The 25,442-nt window shown below is 38.2% G+C and overlaps 1 protein-coding gene across 4 annotated transcripts in view; it reads right to left on the bottom strand.

Moving 5' to 3' along the window:
* RP1 (RP1 axonemal microtubule associated) overlaps positions 1-23,639 on the bottom strand; it is a 315,423-nt gene extending 291,784 nt beyond the window's left edge. Inside the window, exons 1-5 of one of the 4 annotated variants that reach the window (XM_070076613.1) lie at positions 23,155-23,595; positions 18,662-18,755; positions 16,916-17,539; positions 15,912-16,083; positions 6,484-13,841 (exon numbers count right to left, since the gene is read on the bottom strand). In XM_070076613.1, the coding sequence (XP_069932714.1) occupies positions 8,182-13,841; positions 15,912-16,083; positions 16,916-17,527 (6,444 nt within the window). In that variant the 5' untranslated portion in view covers positions 17,528-17,539; positions 18,662-18,755; positions 23,155-23,595 and the 3' untranslated portion in view covers positions 6,484-8,181. Of the gene's footprint in view, positions 1-6,483; positions 13,842-15,911; positions 16,084-16,915; positions 17,540-18,661; positions 18,756-23,154 lie in introns of those variants that run through there. The other 3 variants (XM_051844490.2, XM_070076614.1, XM_017341307.3) reach the window with 3 other exon arrangements.
* Between the last annotated feature and the right edge of the window lie 1,803 nt (positions 23,640-25,442).

The raw sequence follows: 25,442 nt of genomic DNA, 5'->3' as shown, positions 1-25,442 counted from the left end.
AAGAGGAGAAAAAGAAGAACAGGAGAGGAGAAGAAGAAATGCCTTCAAAAGCATTTCTTATCCATGGAATGCACATTTAGTACTTACCATGTCCAAATAATATGCCAGTATTGGAATATAAATGTGAATAATATGCAGCCCTAAACCTCAGAACTCAATATATTTGAACAAGATCATTTTTAGTAAGAAGTAGGTTACATAGTTCTACATTACTAATTCATAACTATAACTGCAATTTCTTTTTCTCATTATTATCTGGATCACCCAGGACGTTGTTTGATGTATTATTATTGCCAAAAAATCTACACTACATATTTTTAAAACTCCTGGTTGTTTAAAGTGATTAAATGATTTTTAATCTCATTATTATTATCAGTTTCCACGTTAAAAAGAAACACACCAGGGTCAGCATTGTGGCATGGAGGGTTAAGCCACTGCTTGCAATGCCAGCATCCCATATAAGTACTGATTCCAGTCTTGGCTGTTCCACTTCTGATCCACCTCCCTGATAATGCACCTAGGAAAGCTGTGGGGGATGGCCCAAGTGCTTGGGCTCCTGTCACCCATATGGGAGACCCAAAGAAGCTCCTGGCTTCAGCCTAGAACAACCCCAGCCATTGTGGCCATTTGGGAAGTGAACCAGCAGATGGAAGATCTCTTTGTTTCTCCCTCTCTCTCCGTAACTCACTCTGTCAAATAAATAAATTTCAAAAACATACTTATCTCTCTGTTCTAAAAAATGAGTGATTAAATGCTTGATCCCTTCTTCGTTGTGTAAAAACAATAAAACAAAAAGAGTAAAAAGAGATTTCCAAACACAAATACTAGGTTTAAATCTTTTTTAGAACATTTTATTAAAATACAATATGTATACCATGAAGTGCACTAAAGTGTATAGATCTATGAGCTTTTTGTCATCTGATCATACTCATAATCAACATTCAGATCAAGAACAAAGAAAGCATTACTATTACCCCCAGAATCCTAATATGCCCTTTCCATTTTCTTAATGTGAGAAACAATCGTACATTGTCATTTACATGGTAAGATTCAGTGAAGCAATATTTATAACTATATACCAATTGATATGTCAACTATCATAAATAAAAAACATATGTGTCTTTTGGGGCCTGGTTTATTTCACTTAGCATAATGATCTTCAGTTGCATCCATTTTGTTGCAAATGTTAGAGTTTGGTTCTTTTTATGGCTGAATAATATTTCATCATGTATAAATTACACATTTTCTATATTCAGACATCAGATGATGGACATCTACACTGATTCCTTACCTTAGCTTTTGTGTGTTACCTGTTATAAACTTGGGAGTACAGGTACCTCATATGCTGCTTTTAATTTCCTTTGGATATACTCCCAGAAGTGGGATAGCTGGGTCTTATGGATGATCTATTTTTAGTTTTGAGGAATCTCCGTATTTCTTCCATAATGCCTGTACCAGTTTAAATTTCCAATAGTATATTAGAGCACCTTTTTCTTCACATCCTCACCAGCATTTTTTTTTTATTTTTGGATGATAGCCATTCTAATTAGTCTTCATTTTTAATTGCATTTCCCTGGTGGCTAATGATCCTGAGCATTTTTTCCTGTTGGCCATTTGTATTTACTCTGTTTAAAAATGCCTTTTCATATACACTTCCCATTTCAAAAAAAACCCAGGTCGTTTTGTTGTTTTCTTCAACTCCTTAGGTGTTTGCAAATATTTTTGCCCATTCTGTTTGCTACCTGTTCACTAAATTGACTGCTTCCTGTACTGTGCAGCTTCTTGGCTTCACGTAATCTCATTTGTCCAACTTTGTTTGTATTGCCTTTACTTCTGCAGTCTTATCCAAGAAGTCTTTGTGTAGAACAATGTCTTGGAGTGTTTCCTGTTTTCCTCTAGCAATTTGGTTTCAGGTCTTGGCTAAGTTTAGGTCCTTGATTCACTGAGTTGATATTTTGTAAAATTTTAAGGTGTGGGTACTTTTTTTTTTTTTTTTTTTTTTTTTTGGACAGGCAAAGTGGACAGTGAAAGAGAGAGAGACAGGGAGAAAGGTCTTCCTTTTCCATTGGTTCACCCTCCAATGGCTGCTGCGGCCAGTGCAGCATGCTGATCCGAAGCCAGGAGCCAGGTACTTCCCTTGGTCTCCCATGCGGGCGCAGGGCCCAAGGACTTGGGCCATCCTCCACTGCACTCCCAGGCCACAGCAGAGAGCTGGACTGGAAGAGAAGCAACTGGGACTAGAACCCGGTGTGCCGGCACTGCAGGCAGAGGATTAGCCTAGTGAGCCGTGGCGCCAGCCAAGGGTACTGTTTCAAACTTCTACAAGTTACAATCCAATTAGCCCACATTCAATATAATGCTGGCTTTGCGTTTGTCATATATTGCCTTGATTGTGTTGACAAATGTTCCTTCTATACCCAATTTTTTAAACCCTTATCATGAAAGGATGCTGTATTTTATCAATTACCTTGTTGGTAACTATTGAGATAATTATACAGTATTTATCCTTCATTTGCTTAACATATCATGTTTATTCATTTGCATACATTGAACCATCCCTACATCCTTGGGATAAATCCCACTTGGTTCAGAGTTTTTGTTGAGGATTTTTTCATCTATGATCATCAGAGATATTGGTCTGTAGTTCTCTTTTTTGCTGTTGCTTTCTCTGCTTTTGGAATTAAAGTAATGTCGAACTCACAGAATGAGTTCCCTCCCTTCCAATTGTTTTTGAATAATGGAAGAATTAGGAGTAGTTTTTCCTTAAAAGTTTGATAGAATTCATCAGTGAAGTCATCCAGTTCTTGGTTTTTCTTTGTTAGGAAGATTTTTACTACTAATTTAATTTGTCTTTTGTATTGATCTATTGAGGTTTTCTTATGTCTCCATGCCTCAATTTTGGTAAATCACATGTCCAGAAATCTATCCATTTCTTCTAGATTTTATAATTTGTTGGCATAAACCTGTTCATACTAATCCTAATTATTCTTTGCATTTCTGTGGTATCATATGTAATGCCTATTTTTCATCTCTGATTTTGTCTCCACCCTTTTTTTGGTTCACTGGGCCAATGGTTTATCAATTTTACTTTAAAAATAGCTCTTCATTTCACTGATCTTTTGTAGTTTTTCATTTCTATTTTAATTATTTTTATTTCTCTCCTTCTACTAATTTTGAATTTTGTTTGTTCTTGCTTTTCTAGAGCCTTGAAATGATTATTATATCATTTATTTGATATCTTTCCAATTTTTTGATGCAGACACATTGCTAGTATTGTTATAAACTCTCCTCTTAACCCTGCTTTTGCTGCATCCCCCCCCCTTTTTTTTTCTGTGTGTAGCACATTCTTAGGCATCTTCTGTAGGGCTGGGTGAGTAGTTACAAATTCTTTCAATTACTGTTTATTGTGGAAGATCTTTATTTCTCCTTCATTCATAAATGAGAGCTTTGGAGGGTACATTTTTCTAGGTTGACAGTTTTTTTCTCAGGACTTGGAATATATCTCATCATTCTCTCTTGCATATGGGGTTTCTAACTAGAAGTATACAATGAGTCTAATTGGGTTTCCTCTGAAATATGATTTGGTATTTCTCTCGTGCACATTTTAAGATCTTTTCTTTATGTTTTACAGCAGAAAGTTTAACTACGTTGTGTCGCGGTGAAGATCTTTATTGGTCATGTCTACTGGGAGTTGTGTGTACTTCTTTTACTTGGATGTCTCTTTTCTTCAGATTGGGGAAGTTTGCTGTTATTATGTCATTAAGAAGGCCTTCTAACCCTTTCACTCTTTCCACACTTTCCAGACCTCCTAGGAACCATAAATTTGGTCATTTGATAGCATCTTGTAGATCTCCACCTGTGTTTTTTTTTTTTTTTAATTTTCTAATTTATATTTTTTTGGTCTGATTGTAATGCTTCTAGAAATTTGTCTTCTAATTCTGATATTCTTTATTCTGTCTCACCTATTCTCTTGTTAAGGCTTTCCACTGCATTTTTTATTTGATCTACTGAATCCTTCATTTCTAGTATTTCATTCTGACTTCTCTTTAATATCTCAATTTCTTGGAAGAACTTTTCCTTTAGATTGTGAATTTGGTTCTGATTGCTTCAAAGTAATCTGATGATTAATTTTCTGAATTCTGTTCCTAGCATATCTTCAATCTCTTCATCTTCACCTTATATTATTGAAGAGATGTAGTATTCCTTTGAGGGGCTCAAAATGTCTTCCTTATTCTTGTTTAGGGATTTTCCTTTGTTTTTCAGCATTTGTGTATCTTTTCTATTTTTCTCTGGTTGCTTTTCTCTTTCTGTCTTTGTGATTTAGTGGGACATCTATACTTTTAGTGAGTTCCAAAAGTTGTGTGTTGGGTGTGGCCTGGGTGCTCTATTCAGTATTCCTGAGTGGAGAATACAGCCAATATAAGGCCACCCTAAGGCTTTGTAGCTTTCCTCTGATTTGTTGGTTAGAGGAAGTTGTTTACTTCTGTTGGTGTGACCCATCCTTTTCTTCAATTGTGAGACAACCTGGTGTTAATCTCCAGTGTTTCAGGGTTATATCACCCTGCTTTAACCACCTCTAATCTGTGGAGATTTTCTTGTGGTGAGGTGTCCCTCTTATGAGCTATATGTCTGTGTGTTGCAAGTGGAAGCACAGAGTCCCACCTACTTGAGCCTGTCTCACTTCTCAATCATGGTAGAGTGGGGTACAAGCTCTGGTGCATGGAGCCCTGCCTACTGGAGCTCAGCTCGCTTCTCAGTGGTGGATGGAGCAGGCTCAATTTTTCAATATTCAGGACTTCTTTTTGTACAGCTTATGTGGTAAGGAAGAAATTCTTCTGAAATATTGTAGTCCTCATTCCTGGGTGGGGGTGTGGTGAGGTGGCCCCTGCAATTGAAGAGCATGTGCATGGGAGGCAAAATTGGCAGGCCCTTGCTTATGTTCAAAACAAACAAATGGCTTCCCCCAGTGGCTGCAGAGGGGAGGGAAAGGGATGGAGGTGAGCAAGGGAGCTCCCGACTTCTCTGTTCCTATCTTCTCTTTTTTCCCACAGGGAACTTCAAAAGCAGTTTGCGAAGCTCTCCCTCCCACTGCTACTTTCAGCTCCACGGACCTACAATTTCCTGTCTCACCTGGTCCACTGGGGGCAGGTGCCAACCTCCCCAGTCGGAGACTCCATTGCTTCCTATTCTTATTTGCTCTTTCAGCATGGACCTGCCCAGTCTCTGTTGATCTCCTGGGCTTCTCTGTCACGATTTTCCCAAGCTCTATCTCTGGTGTGTATCTTCTCTCCTTTATAAATATTTTGCCCCATGTCACTAGGATAGTCCTATTGCTATACCATCTTGAGAACTCTGAAGGCTTTAATTTTGGAAATGTGACTGGCTTTGGTGGAGTCCCTGAGACTTGTGCTGGAGTTCTAGTACAGTATGCTGGATGGGCCCAGGGAATTCAGGCCACTATTTTTGAGTGAAGCAAGAGACCTGAGTGTCATCCAAGTTCGGAATGGTATGGTACCTGTGGCTACAATCAGTAGGGGTAGGGGATGTTGGAGTTGGCTAGTATGTTCACAATCCCAACCCTTCTCTGTGACAAGTTGAACCAATTCACAGCCTAGAATGAGCTGACAGCGACTGCACACCCTACCCACCCAGGTACATGCACCATGCAGAACACTGATTTGCTTCACAGTGTGTTTCCTGAATCCTTCACGAGATGTCATCAGCATGCAGGGATCTCTTGAATTTTTGCAGACCATGCTGGTGCACAACCCACATCCCTATCAGCTCCATGGTCTATGCCCAGAACCCTAACAGTCACAGGTGCACACGGTCCACTCACAGCCCTGCAAGCTTCCTGTCCCCACCATGAGCTGCCTCAGTATAGAGACTGGTTGCAACTCCATCTCAGCAAATTTTGTCTGGTGCTTTGGTGAGGAAGGGGAGAGAAGCAAGCTGGTCTCTCCTGGTGGAACAAAGTAGTTGCTTAGTCCCCTGCCAGTTCTCCAGACTACACTCAAAGTCTGTGAGGACCAGAAGTTGTGCCCAGCCTCCTTTCACCGTGCCTGGTAAGAAGGTAAGTTCCACATGGGTGCCAGCCATGTATATACAAGAGTCATTTGTGGTGAGTGACTGAAGGTATGTGCTGTTGTCTCTCCTCACCACTCTGTGGAGTCTCTGTTCTGGTCTAGTCTCCACTGAAAATTTCAATCAGTCCCTTGGGAACATTGTTCTGGGTTTTTAATGGTATCTGTGGCTGTGGTCATTGTGGCTTTTCCCTGTTCAGCCACCTTACGTTCAAATTCCAACATATCCATTGTACATAAGTGATGAAAGTATTTTATCTCTCTGCTCCTAAGTTCTATTACCTATCACAAAAGGGAAAGGGAGAAATAACAAAGCTAAATTCACAGTGTCTTTATAAGGAAAATTACAAAATAAACCTGGAAGTCTACTATAGTTCTTGGTATATAACAGTCACAAAAATTCTTATTTTTTAAAGATTTATTAGTTACATAATTATTATTAATTATTCCTCCAATTATTTCTCCAAAACTACAGGCCCTTTAATTTCACTAGTTTTTCACTGCTTATTCCAGAATTTTACATTAACATTCTAGCTTCCCAATTTGAATTAGAAGGGTGCATCTTTTAATGTGTAAAAATATAAAAGTAGCTAAAAGTAGCCTTCAGTTTGTGAAATAACAGTTCATAATTATTTTGTATTTAAAGACTTATGTGTACTTATGCCCCATGTTGGACCTCTGTCCTTAATGAGATGTACTATGAGAATTAATGGTAAAACTTGTCTTCAAACTGTACTTTATACCTTGTGTGTCTGTGTGGGTGCAAACAGTTGAAATCTCTACTTAGCATAGAGTTTTTATTCTGTATATAAAGTCAATTAAAAATGAATCTTAATAAAGAGGGATAGGAGTGGGGGTGGGAGGGTGGGAATGGGGGGAAGAACCACTATATTCCTAAACTGTACATATGAAATTTCTACTCATTAAATAAAAATTTTCTAAAAAAAAAAGACATGTTGAACTGAAACTAATGTTATTCTGCATGTACTCACTTGCTTTTAGGTCTTCAATGCCAAATATGTTATTTTAGGAACTGCATGTATTACTCCAAGAATATTAATCATCCTACCCTAAGTCAGTCCTAGATAAGAGATTTGGATGTCCAACTTTTGTAAGACTTGTTTCTATACTATCATATAGCAATTAAGTGGAAACAGTCTTCAAAGATATCCTGGTTAACTCCCAGGCAATATACCACAATTATTCTGAACAGTTAATGGTTCATAGTCTTAACAAATTTATTTATTATTTTTGGCAGAAATGTTTTTATTTCCAGTTAAATGCTTTGTTAACGCAGGTAAATGCAAATACCTGTCAAGTTAGGCAAGCAATTCCTCTTCAATGTGGAGAGAATTTTAAAGTCAATTTTTTTTCTTTTCCAGGTTAAATCATTCCAGCTCCTTTAATTTTTCCTCATAAAACATGTCTTATTTTTTTCCCTAATCTTACTTCTTATAATTTCTTGAGTTTTGTGTAATGTTTAAGACAGTATAACATTTAAGAAAAGTATTGGAAAGGTAGCTTTGTGGTGGAGCATTTTTTTCCAATTATAAAACAATGGTGAATATTGTTCTCATGGAAATGGTTGCAACCTCAGTAAACATTCTAATGGAACTGGACTCACATCTTTGGCACAAGAAACTGAGATTATTGTAGAGTCTTTAGCTTTTGTCAAACCCATAGTTAAAATTAGGAAATAAAAAATGCTTGAGGCTGCATCAATACCACTTATTCACTGATACCTTCAATACATTGTATACCAACTTAAAAATATATAAAAAGATAGAATTCTTGTCCTTATCACACTTTTATGCTCTAGGCAAATCATAAATATATGAAGTCATATGAATTTAAGGGAGGAAAACCATAGTAACTTCCAAAATAACAAGCTAGAAATTCAATTTGCAATTACTGGAAAGATGAAGAACAGAGGAATAATTAAAATCAAACTGGCTTATACAAATGTAAGCTTTCTAGGGCAAACTCATTTGTAAGTAGGAGGAAATTCACAGAGATTAGGTAATCCACATCTATCACATGAGCTTTATCTTAGCACAGGGTTTAAAAAATATATCAACACAGACTGCTAATATTGAAATCACGGATTATTCTGTTCATCATTGCTTTTAACATCAGTTGGATCTAATTGATTTTCCTCTCCCCAAATGAAGAGATTTCCACTCTCAAAAATATAAAGTATTTCTAACACATTTCTGTTGCTAGTATTTAAGGATGCCTCAATTTCATAAATATCTAACTGGCAGGCTTGATTAAGCAAATCAGAGAAGTAACAATTCACATTTTCTCTTACTACTTGGCTGAGATTTGTTCCTGAGCTCTGGAATTTGTAATTTAATAAGTTGTTATTCTCATCAAACGCTTTAAAGTTTTCATTTACCCAGCTGCTAGTATCTTGAGTATTTGAAATCATATGACCAACAACTAATAATGATGTGTATAAGACATTCAAGAAAAAACTTATCTTTAAATATGATTGAAGTACCTTTAAATTACTTTCTTCCTCTAAGTCCAAGTATTTAATTATTTTTGATTTTCTTCTTCTATCTATCAAGCCAAACATGTTATTGAAATAAAGCTGATTGACTGTATCAACAATGGCCTTGTCGACAAATTCTTTTCTAATACTGGCTCTATTGTTCTTATCCAGAAAAATGCTTTTGTTTGACTGTGGTATATATGGCTGCATTTTCATCCATAATTGGAAACTCCAAGAATTTTCAATATCAGAATCTTTGCGATATGCAAATCCTCGCTGTTCTTCATTTACAGGATGGATAATAACAGTTAGTATTGGGCAATGCTGACCACAAAGAGAATAGAGTTTATCCAAAGAGTCACCTTCCTGAATTGTACTATGAGTCACAGTACTGCCAGGCAATGGTTGGTTTTTAATAGCATCATGAGATACAGGGTGAACTTTGTTACCAGCAGGTGTAAAGGCATGAGTGACAGATGTGCATACTTTTTCTGATTGAGGATTACCCTTTTTCTCTACTTGGTGTACTGTTATGCCCTCCTTGGCACAAGTTTTCTTCTTAACTTCTAGCAAATCTTCACCAAAAGGCTCGGAGTCACTACCATGAGGCATATTGAAGTAATTGCATTTCAGTTCAAGGGGTTGAGTCAGTTCCTCCACTTCTGAGGAGGAAAGTTCAGCCATGGTTGGGCCTGGCATCAAATTTCCAAAATGTGAATATGGTACTTCATTGCTGTTATTATCAAGTAGGGTATCTACAGATGTGGTGTCTGCATTGCCATACATACCAGGATTCTCAGATGACACCCTTAGCAAATGATTTTCTCTTAGGAGCCACTTGCCTTTGTCAATCAATATTCCCTCCTGTGTATCTCTAGAGATCCTGTTATGATTATTTTGTTTTATACCATTTTCTACAATGTTGCCCATGTGATAACTGTCCCTCACACCATTAACATTCCATGTGTCTTGTTTTTCCTCCTGGAATTCCTGCAGCATAGGTGAATTATTACATACCTGTTCAGAAGAGCCAAATGACTGAACTTCAGAATCATAAACACCTGCTTTCCTAGCACACTGAAATTCCACAGAATTGTAAGGGCAAACCTGAGATCTGTGTGTAGACCCAGAGAAAAAAGATGGTTTAATAATCTCTGATTTACCATAAAGTTTTTCAATTGCCCTTTTAACAAATCCTCTATTGTATTCTTTTTCTTGGGCAATCTCATCACTGTCATTTGGACCATCACTAGGTGTTTTATATGGCTGCTCACTCTCACTGTCTGGTCTATAATCTGACCAATCAGAAGTCACTGAACTTTTGAAGCACTTTTTAAAATCAGGAGAGGCTTCTGAATAACTTTCACTTTCCATGTTTCTCACCATCATTTTTACTCTCATCTTAGTTTCTCCCTCTTTGAATTCCTTTTCAGTATTTTGCTTAGAATCATAGCAAAAAACTAAAGATGGTGGTGTCGCTGATCTCCTGCTAATTGTCTCACAAATTACACCATTCTTTTTTTCTTCTGTAGCATTCCTACCAGATATGTCTATTAATTCCAAATTTTTACTAGCCTCTAATTCTTTGGGGGTTGGTTCTTCAGTGGATGGCTCTCCTGTATTTACCTTTGCATTAAAGATAACAGAGTCCTGGTTATCTAATTCTTCAAAAGACTCCAATTCTGAAATGTTGTTTCTTTCACTAGATGCCATGCTGTTGGTTATCGAGCCTGGATCATCAGAAGTTCTTGAATCTTCCTTATCAAAGGATGTATATGCATTTTTATTCTGAGATTTATCTATTGAGAAATTGTTAAATTCATGTGCAGAACTATGTTTCTTTTCCATTTCTGGCTCAATTTTATTTTGGAAAAGGTCACCGGGGCTTAAATTACTGACATTTTGAAGAGACACCAATGTATCAAAGTCATTTTCATACTCAGGATCTGCCAAAATATTTGAGGCTTTGTGAATTTTATCAACTCTTTCTAATTCTTCAGCTAATTCCAAGTTATTTGAATATGTGTTTTCTTTGGAATTTAACAAGTCCATGGTATTGCACACTCTGCTAGAAGTGTAGGACTCATTAACTGGACAAGTCATTTCATAAATATGGTTCTCCTTCTGAGCACAAGCCTTGCAGGAAGATACAGCACCAACAGATGAACAGAGCTCTTCCTGGAAACAAGCCTTGTTTTTGGAGATCTGATCTACAACACAATTATCACTAAGAGGAAAAGTTTCACAGGGCTGACCAGTCTCTGTTGGAGGGTAAGTCTTATTCACAGTACACACCTCACTTGGAGAGTGTGTCACCTGGGAAACACAGACTTCAGAGACACAAGCCTCATCTGCAGTGTAGCCTCCATCCAAAAATGAGATTTTCTGTGATTTTTCCTTTTCATCGCACTCAGCACTCTGAATGTTGGCCACGGAGCAATTTTCAGAAAGACCTATTGGAGTCATATCTTGTTCTTTCTCGCTGAGCCCAATGTGACTTGTTGCTGACTCCACTAAGTTAGCTACAGCAGCCTTCAAGTCATCAGCTTCTTCTGTGATAGCAATGTGCTTTAAAACCTCCAACAGTGCAAGTGCTTCTGAAGACCTGTTGGTAGTCTTATGAACATCACCTTGACAGAAGCCACTCACACTTCCCTTTAGGTTTAGCACAATCAGCCAAGCTAGAAGAAGATTAGTGGACGAATTAGATATTGCAGAAGGGAAGGGAACATCTGCAAGTGAAGCCGACACTTGAACAACTCCATTCTGTGACTTGTGAATGCTGGGAACTGAAGCTTGGAGTTGAGGAAGCACAAGGCCTGATAAGAAGTCTTTTGACACATCCATAGGATCTACTTGAATGGCAGCCTCTACACCTTGCTCTTTTGTAGCTAGGTTTATTTCTTGGTTAGTAAGGCTTACTTCTGGTCCTGTCTTCTCAGCTGATACCTGACTTTCAGAACTCCAATCATTAGTAGTTGGCTGTGAAAAAGCATGACACTGATGCAGGGAAACTAAGCAAGACTCTTTCAGAGATCCAATCTGACTCTCAAAGAGATCTTTGTTAAGTTCTTCTCCATTATCTTTAGCAATAGATTGACCTACCTCTTTACATAGATTATCTAGTGAAGAAACATTATTTTTAGTTGCACACATATCACTTTCCACAACAAAATCTTCTTTTCCAGAACTTGCAAGAGAATTATTTCCCGGAAAGCCATTATTATAACAACTTACCACACTCCTCTCATTTTTGCATACTGGAGCTGATTTTCTAAGTTTTACAGTTGAATATGTATTTACATTCTGCAACCATCTCTGTATATAATTTTGAACTGAAAAATGGGCACTATCTTCAGGAAAATCACCTCTATTCAATGAAACTAAGGAATTTGCCCTGGTTGTAGTACGCTGTTTACTTACAGTGGCACCTGATTTTAATCTATCCCCTTTTGTTTTTTTCTGGATTTTTAAAGTTACATGTGAATCATTAACTTTTGAAACTAAATTCTTCTTTGTCATTCCTCTCAAATACCCAGATGCCATTTCTGCTTGAGACTGTGGGCCACTAAAAGCTTTGGGTTTTTGCTCAAGGTTAAGTATATGAAATAAACTTTGGTTTTCAAAAGTACTTTTGTAATATTTAGATTCATTGTAGGAATGTATTTTATCTCCATAACCAGTTTCCTTTTTTTTAGGTCCTCCTAAGCTTACTTTCTTTAGTGGTCTGGACTTTCTTTTGGTTAAAAGTCCTTGAACCTTAGAATTTTGAGTACTACTTAATCTATTTCTATGAAAATTCTTGGTTATTATGGGATTGAGATTACTTTTGGAAGAAAAATTATTTGGTTCAATTCTCATATCACTTACACAGAGGTCTTCCTCACAAAGCATCCTTCCTTTAAGAGGTTTCTGTGAACCTTGCAATAAGGCTTGCTGTGCAACTCTACCTCCTCTGTTGATTCTCTGATTCTGATTGAGGATTCCTTTGGTTGCAATTTCTTCATTCTGATAGCTGTTATTTATCACTTGTTTCTGAGATTTCTTCTTCTTTTTTCTAGCAGAAGATGACAAAATCTGCTTTCCATTGTCTGGAAGTTTTTTTAAACCACCCTGAGCAAATCCATTAACTAGCCTGTCAATTCTTGTGGTGACGGCAGAGGAACCTACTGAAGCTGGAGCCTCGGAACTGCTTTTATCGGTTCCAGAGTTGTTACTTGAAGAGTAAGTTGCATCTGCTGAAATAGGACTGAACCTATCACTGGTGTTATCATAAATTCTGAAGTTCTTGATTTCGGTTTTGTTCCCTGAGATTACACTTTCAATTGCACCTTTCTCCACAACTGAATTCTCTGATATGGTCAATGGCAAGCCGTTTTTATGGGACATCTCTAACATCTTCTGACTTGTAATTTCTATAACACCAGCACTTGACTTGAGTAGTCTCCTTTCTTTTTTTCTTTCTACAGATGACTCCATTTGCTCATTATTATTGATCTGAACAAGTACTGGTTTGTTAGATACTGATGACATTTTGCTGCAAGAATGTGTGAACATGTGATATTCAGATTTGTTTTCCCCACTTTCCCTTTCTTCACTATAGGAAAACTGTTTCTCTTGAACCTCAGTTTCAGATACTAAGGTCACACTCCCTATCACAGATTTCTTTTGTCTCATTCTTTTTGGTCCAGGTGTAGGGGGCCTATAAAACCGATGCTTCACTTCATCTTGAGTTTTTTGGGTGACATCTGTGTCTATAGCAACATTCTCCCAACTAACAGAACCGCAAGTTTCAGCCCCTTGATCTGTCATTTGAGTGTTGATCTCCTTTGCTAAACTGCCCTCTTGATTACTGTCTTTCTCTAGAGGTGAGACATCTGCAGACAATGAGCATGCTGCAAGCTTTAAACCAGATGATCGATCATCTCTTCTTTCAGGAAAACTGCTTATCTCACTCTTTTCGTCATTATTAGGAAGATCAGCCCTACTGACAGTGGTTGTCCATTTTAAGGTCTCCTCCCCTTTTATCTTGAATCGCACTTTCATCTCAACTGTCATAGTACCATCTTGATTAAAAATAATCGATTTCTCAACATCATCTTCAGAAGGATATATTGATAAATTCTGAGAATCATTTTTTTCTAAGGCCAAGTAATTTTCAGGAGCAAAAGAACAGTCTGAGTAACAATCATTACTATATGTTTTGTCCGAAGAAACAGAGTAAATCTGAGATCTTGAGATTGAAGGCTTATGTGTGCTCACTTTCAAGATTTGAAGAGTAAAAGGTTCCCACATCAAAATATAATGTGGAAGTTAGAAAAGTTACAAACATCCATTGGAAGAGGCAGCAAAGAAAGAAAAGAAAAAAAGAAAGAATTGAGATGAAAACTATCACATTTTCTGTATTTCATAGTCAAATGTTATTGATACATTATTTCTTAGCTCTATATATTTAATGGTTACGAATCATTTCTTCAAGTCACTCTTGGAGACCTGTAATCCTACCTCAATGAGAAGATTCATAAAAATTTAACATTAATAAGGTAATTTTAATGGGAAGTAGAAATTGCTAAGAATTCTATGGGAGAAAGTTCCTGGTTCCTGGCTTCAGATCAGCCAAACTCTGGCCATTGCAGCCATTTGAGAAGTGAACTGGCCAATGGAAAACCTCTTTCTCTCTCTCTCTGTCTCTCTCTCTCTCTCTCTCTGTGTGTCTCTCTCTCTCTCTCTGCCTCTGTAACTCTGCTTTTCAAATAAATAAATAAATCTTTTTTTAAAAAAAAAGAATTCTATAGGAGAAAAAACTGGGTTTTGTGAGGTATTTGTTTTGTTTTATTTTATTTTCCAATACTAAAATTGGAGTCTAACCAAATATTACTTATGTATTCAAACAAGGCAAGTAACAATGGTAATAATCATTTTCCTATCTGTGCATATCAAAGAGAGGCATCTGCAGTTTTATTAAACCAGAAACACTTTTATAATTTATATAATACTGGGTTAAGTAAGTAACACTTATTAATTTAGCATTCATTTTGTAGAATTAGTAAAGTTGATTTAACATGAACAGTACAAAGGAGAACAGAGGTAGACATAAGTCCTGTTATTAGTTATCTTCTGAATGTGCATCCTTAGAATTAACTTTGGTACTCCTGCTTCTTAAATTCTATCAAATTACTATTAGTAATCTCTGTAGATTTATTTACTCATGCTTACCATCAGGTAAACATCCTTAACATTTCCCAGTATAAACTTCAAGGTACTTTTTCTTAGCTTTGGTATAATTTTACCCAACTTACAAATGAAAATATCTCTTAATTTTTTAAAGTAAAATGTAAAAGTCCCCCGATTCCCTCAAGTCATCAAAAATAACATTCAGCAGCCTGTGTCAGACATAAAATAATAAAACCATTTTAGTAAAACGGACAAGGTAAAAGTGTATATCATGTACAGAACATATATTTGGCAGCCTAATGCCAACAAAACAAGAATATTAATAATTATCTACTGAGTATACATATGAAATAATTAAATTACAACTATAAATAGTAGATGAGTTTCAACCACATTAGCAGTAAGTAAAAGGATAAATACTACTTAAAATGTACATTATCTCATATCTAAAAAGAATGAAAGTTAAAATTTAAATATAATTGGCAGCTAAAGTTGCCTGGAAATACTGGCAAAAAGCATCATGACCTAGGAAGCCATATTCCTCACCCATCCCAAGGATAATACCATATCATGCAGCAGATGCAAAGGAATTAACAACCTAAATTATTGTTAACTGGCATGAAATGGCTGCATGAACCTTCTTTTATTAAATAAAAACTTGTTCTAAGAACCTGTGAATTTTACAGGTATTACTTAAGAAGGTAAAAATATAGTCATTCCACTGAACTGAACTCAGTTATAAACACTACACACTCCAACTACCAGGGACATCACACAGATTCCATAAAATTCTTTTCCAAAGTATAAAATGTTGACAGTTTGGTTTTTTAATTAAGTACTTTAAGAAGAAGAAAAAGGCAAAGGGAAGCAGCAGAAGGAAAGAAGGGGGGAGAAGGGAGGAAGAAAAGAAGAAAAGAAAAAAAGAAAAGAAAAGAAACATACCTCATCAATTTAAACAGACATATCATTGAATTGGAAAAGTCTAAAAAAATATCAGGTAATTTCCATGACTACTTCCAACTACATGGATAACCAATTTCAGCTCAGAATATTTTTAATCCTCTCATATTTTCTCTTCTGTGGTGAAGGAAAGTGGTCTTGTGGGAGCAAAAATCTCAGGTTTAAAGGTAATGGCTAAATATTTATAATTGACTTACTTTTTCTGCTTTCTGACTTGGCATTTCCCTTTCGGTATACACGATGAGAAATTCCTGGTAATTTAGCAGGAAGCAAGTACTTTTGGGTGTCATAATTCCCGGGTTTAAATGGCTCCCTTCCGGCTGCCACCACAGCTCCAGAGCTCAGGATCACTGCCTGAAGACTGGGAACCTAGGAGAAACCAAAGAGTCATGGCCTTCATATAAACAAGTTTTATTTTTTGCGTGTGGCCATTTTATAATTTTGACTGAATCACCTTGACAACACCCTGGCTTGAGATAAGCACCAAACATTTTCTTAGATACCAACAATGAATACAAAACAACTGGAAATACTAGCTGCAGAGGGTGGAGAATGATGAACACAACATAACTGAGCCAACATACGAGGCAGACTGGCTGGTCTTCTGACAAAACCAAAGTAATTTTAAAAGGTATGCGCTATTTCCTACCAGTCTGTAGCCAAATGCTTGGTGGACACAGCAGGGCCAGGAAGGCGAACACGCAGTCAGCTGTAGACCCCCAACAGGGACCCCTGGAAAACCCACTCTCTAACTAGGAAACTACTACTCTAGCCCACTCCTCTCCAAAAAATAATGGCGATACTTGAAATCTATGCATTGGTTTTTCATATGTATTTTTCATAAACTTTTTAAAGACCCCTCCTACGCATGGGCTTAAAAAATGCACAAAAATAAACATATTTTAATTCAATTTTCTACTAAGTTTTTTTTTAATTATCCGTGTATTGTCAAAACTGGATTCCAAGACAAAACATTATCTAACTCGGTGGCCATGGCAGGCAGAAAGGGGGCGGAAGCATGGGGGAAAGGAAAAAAATCCTCGTAACCAATGGCCTGTCGGAGTGTGATGAAAGAACACACATTTCACTGGGTCACAAAACGGAAAACATACATGCGCTCAAGGAGAGAAGAGGCCTTGCTTCCCCAGGCCTAAGTAACCTCCCACACCAACCCAGAGTGAGGAGCACCCAGAATGCTCACCTTCCTTCCGTCCGTGGCGTACAGCTTGACCACCGAGAAGCGCATGACGCCCGTCAGGTGCTGAAGAAAGCCCTCGAAGCTCTGGGTGACCCTCTTGCTCAGAACGATCGTGCGCCTAGTCCCAGGGTCCCCATTCCGGAAGACCATGAGCCTCCGTGGAGGGCGGAGCGTGCTAGCAGCGGCGATGACAGGGTGGTGGTGCACATGCGCGCTGAGAGTGCGGCTGCTGAGCCAGGGCTTGGGGCGCCGGCTGGCCTTGTCCAGGTCGACCGGTTGTACCTTCTTACCGTGGGAACACAGGTACGACTCACCATCCTCCAGTTCCTCCAGGCTCGTGATGCAGTGCCTTCCACGAGGGGTGCTGATGTTCCTCACCCCGAAAGGTAGGGGCACCTTCCTGGACAAGTTATCAAGCAGAGCATCGAAGGTCTTAAAGGAACGAGGGTTGACCACCACCCTGACCCCACCAAACTGGGGGTCTCCGCTCTTGTAAAAGCTGATCCGTTTGGCGACAACAGGATGAGTGACACTTACATGGCGAGAGGATAGAATTTGACCTTCAGACAAAATCGGTTGAATCATGGAAAAACTCGTAGAAGGGGTGTCACTCATTTAGGCTGAGACCTAAAGAGGAAAGAAAATCATTCATTTACAGAATAATAACACTATAGAGTCCATAATAATGCTACTGTATGCTAATTACTATGTTTTATTATGTTCTTATGACTTTATTCCCTAATTGATTTCTTTATTCAGGCATTTTACCTGCTAATTTTAAAAGATCAGTTTAAGGGATTTTAAAAGACATATAGGGAGCTGTTAAATAAGGATATTTGTCATTTAAGAATTGAAAACCTAAAAACACTAAAAAAGGGCCTCGGTAAGTAAAATAATTTTTATATACGCCCATGCAATGGAAAACCATGCAACTTTAAATAGATGATTTGTTAAAAATGGCTCTTCTTGGATTTCCTTGGACGCACTGCGAGTAGTACCCAGACTGTTCCATTTTTACCAGTCCATACAGTGCTGCCATTCATTCTAAGAACATTTATTTAGTGCAATGTTTCCCAAAGTAGAGTAAGTGGTGTGTCACATGATTTTCCTGCATGTTTTCCAATCTGCAGGGAAAAAAACCCTGGAACTGTTTTAACATGGCTTTTATTCAAGGATCTGTGTGATACATTCTTCCTAGAAGTTAATGTCAGGTTCATTTTCTTTCGGTCAAACTCATTTGGTTCCATCCGAAGGACAATTTGAAGTTTAGAATCTTTTCCTGTGACTCCTGCTGCTCCCTCAATACCTACTGGACGGATTACTTTGACTGCTAGGACAAATTGATGGTTTACAAAATTCTCTTTTTTGTGTCTCTTTTGTTACAATTGCAATAATACCTGTTAATTTTAAAGACTCACCAACTTTAGTACTGTATAAAAACACAAATATTATCCATAGCTACATCATCCAGTGCTAACAACCATCAACCCTTTTGGGACCTTTCTCCATTTGTATAACACACACAGAGAGACACACACATGTACACACACATAAATCAATGTCATGGTCCATGTGTTTTACAGACTGCTTTTTCACTTAGTAATGTGTCATGATCATCTTCTTTTAAATTTTTTTTCTGATACATCAACTATTTTATTTTTTTCATGGGCAGAGACATACTATCTATTTCATAGTTTTTATCTTCTAAGTTGATGCTGCAATGAAACAAGGAAATAAGGTGAACTTTACTTGTTCTTGGCCCCTCAGTGATGCCAGCGTCTTCCTCTTGCTTATATTGACCAAAATTTCATAAGCATATTCTTGGACCTTGTGGTGGGAGAGGCTGAAACAGAGAATTAGGGAGCAGTCTCTGCTGGTTCAGTCACCAGATCCCCACAACTGCCAAAGCCAGGACTGAGAACCCAATACAGTTCTTTCATGTGAGTGAAAGGCACCCAACTACTTGAACCATCACTCTCAAGGTCTGCATTAGCAGGAAGCCAGAGTCAGGAGCCAAGGTGAGACTTCAACCTAGACTTTCCCATGTGGGCTGTGGGCATCTTAACAACTAGTCCAAATGTTGCCTCTATGATCATCTGTTTAAAAGTTGCATGGTGGGGCCGGTACTGTCATGCAGCGGGTTAACGCCCTGGCCTGAAGTGCTAGCATCCCTAAGAGTGCCGGTTTGAGACCTGGCTGCTCCACTTCCAATCCATCTCTCTGCTATGGCCTCAGAAAGCAGTAAAAGATGGGCCCCTGCACCCACGTGGGAGACCCGGAAGAAGCTCCTGGCCCCTGGCTTCAGATCGGCACAGCTCCGGCTGTTACGGCCAATTGGGGAGTGAACCATCAGATGGAAGATGTTTCTCTCTCTCTGCCTTTCCTCTCTCTGTGTAACTCTGACTTTCAAATAAATAAATAAATCTTAAAAAAATAAAAATAAAGTTGCATGGTTGGGGCCGGCGCTGTAGCATAGTGCGCAAAGCCGCTGCCTGCAGTGCTGGCATCCCATATGGCACTGGTTCAAGTCCCAGCTACTTCACCTACAGTCCAGCTCTCTGCTATGGCCTGGAAATGCAGTAGAAGATGGCCCAAGTCCTTGGGCCCCTGCACCCTCACAGGAGACCCAGAGGAGGCTTCTGGCTCCTGGGTCCTGGCTCCTGGGTCCTGGCTTCGGATAGGCACAGCTCTGGCCATTGCAGCCAACTGGGAGTGAACCAGTGGATGGAAGACATCTCTCTCTCTGCCTCTCCTACTCTCTCTGTGTAACTCTGACTTTCAAGTAAATAAATAAATCTTTTTAAAAAAAATAAAGTTGCATGATTTTCCATTGCATGGAAAATTCTTTTTCTGTTTCTAGGTGAAACCAGAGTCTGATAGATTGTCAAAAAGGTTATCTGGTTCTGGGTTTGTTTTTCATTTGTACATTTTGTGTCTAATTTCTGTTGTTTAAAATTATTGTAATTATTAGTGTCTTTTGACAGAATAAGAAACCCCTGCAGCTTTGAAGATAAACTGAACGAATGAAATCGGTGTAATAGAGAGGGGAAGAAGCTTGTTTGTCATTATAAATCAACTATAAACCTGACTTAAATCACCTACTTAAATATTTGCAAACTATTATTTAACATTCATCATCTATCTCCCATATCATTTGCAAATCTTATTTATATGTAACTTAGAAGAAAGCATTTGAAGATCAGCCTAGAAAATCTCTCTCTCCTTCTCTCTTCCCCAGAGGTATAAAGTAATTATGGTACTTAAGACAATAAAGGCTGATGGAGCAGGCATATGCATCAGGATCTGGGGAATCCAGCTTTGTCATAGAGTCAGCAAAACTGCAGCCTCTTCTCATCCTCATCTGATAAAGTATGGCCTGACCTTGGGCAGTCCGCTTAGTTGCCATGCCCTCATCAACTATAAGAATAAATTCCTTCAGTGTTTAAATAAAAGACTTCACATGTCTACCTCCAGTTACTTTTAAAGTTGGATTATTACATGTTTATTGGATAACATTTTACATGAATTTTATCTGGGACACATTTTTTACTGAAGTGATATTCATGTGTATGTATATGTATGTATATATATATATGTAAGTATACTTACATATATATATATATATATATATATATACACCTGCAGTGAAGTGATTGCCAGGCACCTTGGTAAGTAGGCTGTAGCAAAACCAAAACAAAAATCAGAGTCCTCCACATGATCATTGCTACATGAAACAGAATCTCTGGCAATTCCTAGAAGTTTCTAGGGTAACTTTTAGGGAGTGTTGAGTTTCTGCATACATGCAAGTGAGAATTAAGAGCCTGTGAAGGGGCCAACACTGTGGCATAGCAGGTAAAGCTGCCACCTGCAGTGCCAGCATCCCATATGGGTGCCAGTTTGAGTCCCGGCTGCTCCATTTCTAATGCAGCTCTGTGCTATGGCCTAGGAAATCAGTGGAAGATGGCCCAAGTCCTTGGGCCCCTGCACCCATGTGGGAAGACCCCAAGGAAGCTCGTGACTCCTGGCTTTGGATCAGTGCAGCTCTGACCGTTGTGGCCAATTGGAGAGTGAACCATCAGATAGAAGATCTCTCTCTCTCTCTCTCTTTCTCTCTCTCTCTCTCTCTCTGCTTCTCCTTCTCTCTCTGTGACTTTCAAATAAATAAATAAATCTGTAAAATAATAAAAAGAGCCTATGACAAGTTGGCACTGTGTGTGAAACACAGAACATGATGCAGAATTGGTAGCACTGTTGGATAAAATGATCTGTGTTAGTTCCATGCACAGTGTCATCATTGGGAAAGAGGGTGCAAACCAGATTCCTTCAAAAGGTGGTAGGTCAGCTTTTGCCCTTATTTTATCATGCATCACTTATAGAGTACATGGAAAAGTCACAGAGTAATTCAGTAGCACACTTGAGGAAAACTTAGGGTACCAAGAGACTATGAAGGAGAGATGTCTAACACAGCTCGGAAGTTGGAGGCAGGGGTGGGAAGACAGAATGGTTTCCAGAGAAAAGCTGAGATGCTACAGGCAGAATGGTGGTGATGCCACCCGGGAAGTAGGCAGAGACAGTGTCTGCGAACAAAATCCTGACAGTAGACTGTCGCCTTTGGTAGAATAGAGCAATCAGCCCTCCAAAAGTTTGTCTTCCTCTCTTAATCAATTTTAAAAACAAATCAGAATTGGGATGGAAATTAAGCAATGTTTATTTACACACACCTTTCATAATAAGGTTTATGCCCTTTGTAGTTGAGATAAGACAATAATATACTTATGGGTTACCTATGGAACAAACTAAGCAGCCTCAAATTCTTTAATTCTTCTAGAATATTAGACTGCCTGACATTAGAATATGTTCTTAAGCCTAATACTAGAGTTTTGGGCTGAAGGAGAAATGGAAGCAGAAAAAAGAAACTAGAACCTTTTTTTAATATGTATTTATTTATTTGAAAGGTAAAGTTATAGAAAGGCAGAGTCAGAGAGAGAAAGGTCTTCCATCTGCTGGTTCACTCCCTAAATGGCTGCAATGGCCCAGAACTGGGCTGATCCAAAGTCATGAGCTTCCTCTGGGTCGCCCATGTAGGTGCAGGGGCCTAAGCACTTGGGACTTCCTCTGCTGCTCTCCCAAACACATTAGCAGGGAGCTGGATTGGAAGTGGAGTAGCTGGGACATGAACCGGCACCCAGATGGGATGCCAACACTGCAAGTGGCAGCCTTACCTGCTATACCACAGCACCTGCCCCAGCAACTAGAATCTTAAAGCCTTATAATTTCCTCACCACTGACTTCCACAGAGGTGGCAAGAAAGCTGATTTTTAAAAATCTGTTTGCCTGCAACCCAACTTATATTAAAACCTGCTCCAATGACAGCTTGCTGCAAATATCTTCCCCTGTTCTCTGAAGAGCTTCTGCATTGCTTACAGTTAGACTGTGGAGCTATCATGCCTGCCTTCATTGCTTTTTAAGGTAAAGCAGATTTTTAAGATCCTTTGGTTCTCTAGACTCGGCCATGGACGTGCTCATCTGTGCGGTTAAGTCTGGCTGCTCAGAGCTAAATAATTGCCACTACCAAGTGGCTGTACCTCCCCCCCCCCGCCCCGCACTTGACAAAATGGGTGAAAGATTTACACAACACAAGTGTATTTCACTGACCACATTTCAAATTTAATTTTCTACCATGTAGTAGGAATTTAGACAATTCAGAAAGAATGAAGTGAAACACAAAATTGAAAATTGATAAATTCAGAAAGTTCATTCTTAATGCAACTCAGAGAATTGGCGTTGTAAGAAAAATTATTTTATGTTAAAACATAAAGGAGATTTCACAGATTTTATTTTGTTGGGTGGGTTGAGGGAGGGAGATTCAGAAAATATACAAATTATTCACTGGTGTTCAACAGCTCTGTTGAATTATAAGTAGCTTCCTTCTTTAATGTATGGCATGGTTTTCTATAATGAATATATAGTTCTTTTATAATCAGAAAAAATAAACTTAGTCATATTTGAGTAAATGAGAATCACTTGATTTCCTGATACTGAAGTACCCTCCCCCCCACTTCAATATCAGCATACTGTGAGGATTGCTGGCATACTTGGGTAAAAGATAATGGTAACATTTATTCTTCTCCTACTTGTTAAATATAGCACACAGAGAAGTAATCTACATGTAAAATAGAAAACAAAATATAGCTAGCAAAACATTATTTTCAAAAAAAAAATTTCAATAGTTTTGTACTTACCAGAACTTGAAACTTCGCTTATAAATGAAAAGATGTTTGTTTTCATGGTTTACATAAATGTCAGTGTATATGTAAACTGCTCATTCCGTGCGAAGAAACTAATGTCTTTGGATTTATTCTTAGTATGTCCACCCAGGGATTGACTATAGCCAATTAATTTAATCCCAGGTGATGCTAATCATCAGACAGAACTCATCTTAAAGGGACCACAACCATAAATAAACAAGTTCCCAGCATGCTATGCAGTTCTGAAATCTTTCTATACGTAGTTATCTTGCTTAGTTTCATTCTCTGGAGAAAATACTTCACTGATTAACAAGCATTTCTCTCCCAGAAAGCCTTAAATCCTCTTTTATTTGTTAAATGGAAAAAGTTATGTTGCCACAAATGAAATAGTTTGGCAACTTATCATTCTTTAATATGTAAATCTGAGTCAATATTTGCTCAGGGTAGTCATTAAAAAAGAAAAAGACCTTTTAAAAAAAAAAAAAAGCATCCCCACTTAATACTGCATCAGTATAATTCTAATGACAAAGACCCTATGTATAAGCAATTTGGCCACTCAGCATAACACAGGACAATAAGAGAAGCAGAGAGCAATCATTTTATGCTTCTGCATACCCAGCACTCTCCTGCTTTGCTTAATCATAGTGAGACTTGAATGTGTGTCAGGACTTCCTTCCCCAGATGGCACCTGATCCCTCTCATGACCACGTAATACCTAGTGTGGCCTAATCTGATTTGAGAATGCCGTGCCTAATCTTCCTGCCTCAGCTCTGAACAATAAAAGCAGGCAAGCGTCTTCTGGGAAGGGACCAGGTTCAGCTCTGTACGCCAGGACATTGTCTCCAAAGAGATCACACACATACACACAAAAGGATCATGAAACTGCACACTTTTCCTTGTCAATACTTGCTGTCCCAAATCACCTATTAGTGAGAGAGAAAGGAGTAGAAGAGGGAGGGAGGGAGAAGCAGAGATACAGATAAGAGAAACAATAATGTTAAGCGTTAACACAAATCTCTACTTATCACCCACTGTCTACAGAAAGACATGGTTAATGAATCAATAAGGAAATTTGTGTTCACAGAGTAGCAATAGGCATGAATGGCATCATTACCAACTCCAAATTGGACTGCATTTTTTAAAAAGTTTGAAGTTAGATATGGTCTGCCCTTAAATAGCTAAGAACTAACCAGGCATTTCTATTGACCTGATCATGAATGCTGTAATAAATTCATATATGATGAACCAGTCATCTGTTCTATTTTAACATTGAAGGAATTTTAACTAAACAGATTCGTTTGGAGCATTTTTAGGAAAAGTAAAATTTCTTACATAAAACGCAGCACAAAAGGGGCTCTCTTTTGCTAAGCATCTCCCATATTAAACACCCCATTCCATAACACCAGTTGGAATAGAGAGCACGTATACCTATTGCCTATCATGCCTCCACATTCTTTTTTAAAATTTTATTTAAATTACACAATTTTCATGTGTTTCATATATACAGATTTAGGAACATAGTGATACTTACCACCCTACCTCCCCTCCCCCGCACTTCAATCCTTCTTCCTCCTCCTTCTCACATTCCCATTCTTAATTTTTACAAAGACCTATTTTCAGTTTACTTAATGGTCATAAAGTTAAACCTATACTAACTAAAATAATTCAACAAATAGTATGAAGAAGAAGAAGGAAAAACAACTGTATCTCAATGGAAGATACAAGGGCTGTAACACTGTCCACTTCACTCCCGATACATTACATTTTAAGTACTCTATTAGTTACCTTGGATCAGGGAAAACATGATATCTGTCTTTGGGGGACTAGGTTATTTCACTAAATAAAATGGTTTCCAGTTGTGCCCACCTTGTTGCAAAAGACAGGATTTCATTTTTTTTTTTTTACAGCTGAGTAATACTCCATAGTGTATAAACAGCACAATTTCTTTATCCAGTCAACAGTTGATGGACATCTGGGTTGATTCCATATCTTAACTATTGTGAATTGTGCTGCCAATGAACATGGGGGTACAGATAACTCATTCATGTGCCAATATCTTTTGGTTTGAGTAAATTCCCAGGATTGAGATGGCTGGATCATATGGCAGGTCTATATTCAGACTGCTGAGGTATCTCCACACTGTCTTCCACAGTATGCTAAAATATGCACATGAATCCCTGGGGATCTGCAGAGATTAACCTGCAGTATGTGACTCAAAATGTCTGGGGCAAGAACTGAGACTCTGTGTTGCAACCAAGCAGCCACTGCTTGTCCTGGACATA

Source organism: Oryctolagus cuniculus, chromosome 6 (genome assembly GCF_964237555.1).
Source record: "Oryctolagus cuniculus chromosome 6, mOryCun1.1, whole genome shotgun sequence".
In the NCBI taxonomy this organism is placed as follows: domain Eukaryota; kingdom Metazoa; phylum Chordata; class Mammalia; order Lagomorpha; family Leporidae; genus Oryctolagus; species Oryctolagus cuniculus.
The sequence above is the reverse complement of the archived record's forward strand: the minus strand, read 5'-3'. Positions and strand labels throughout refer to the sequence as shown.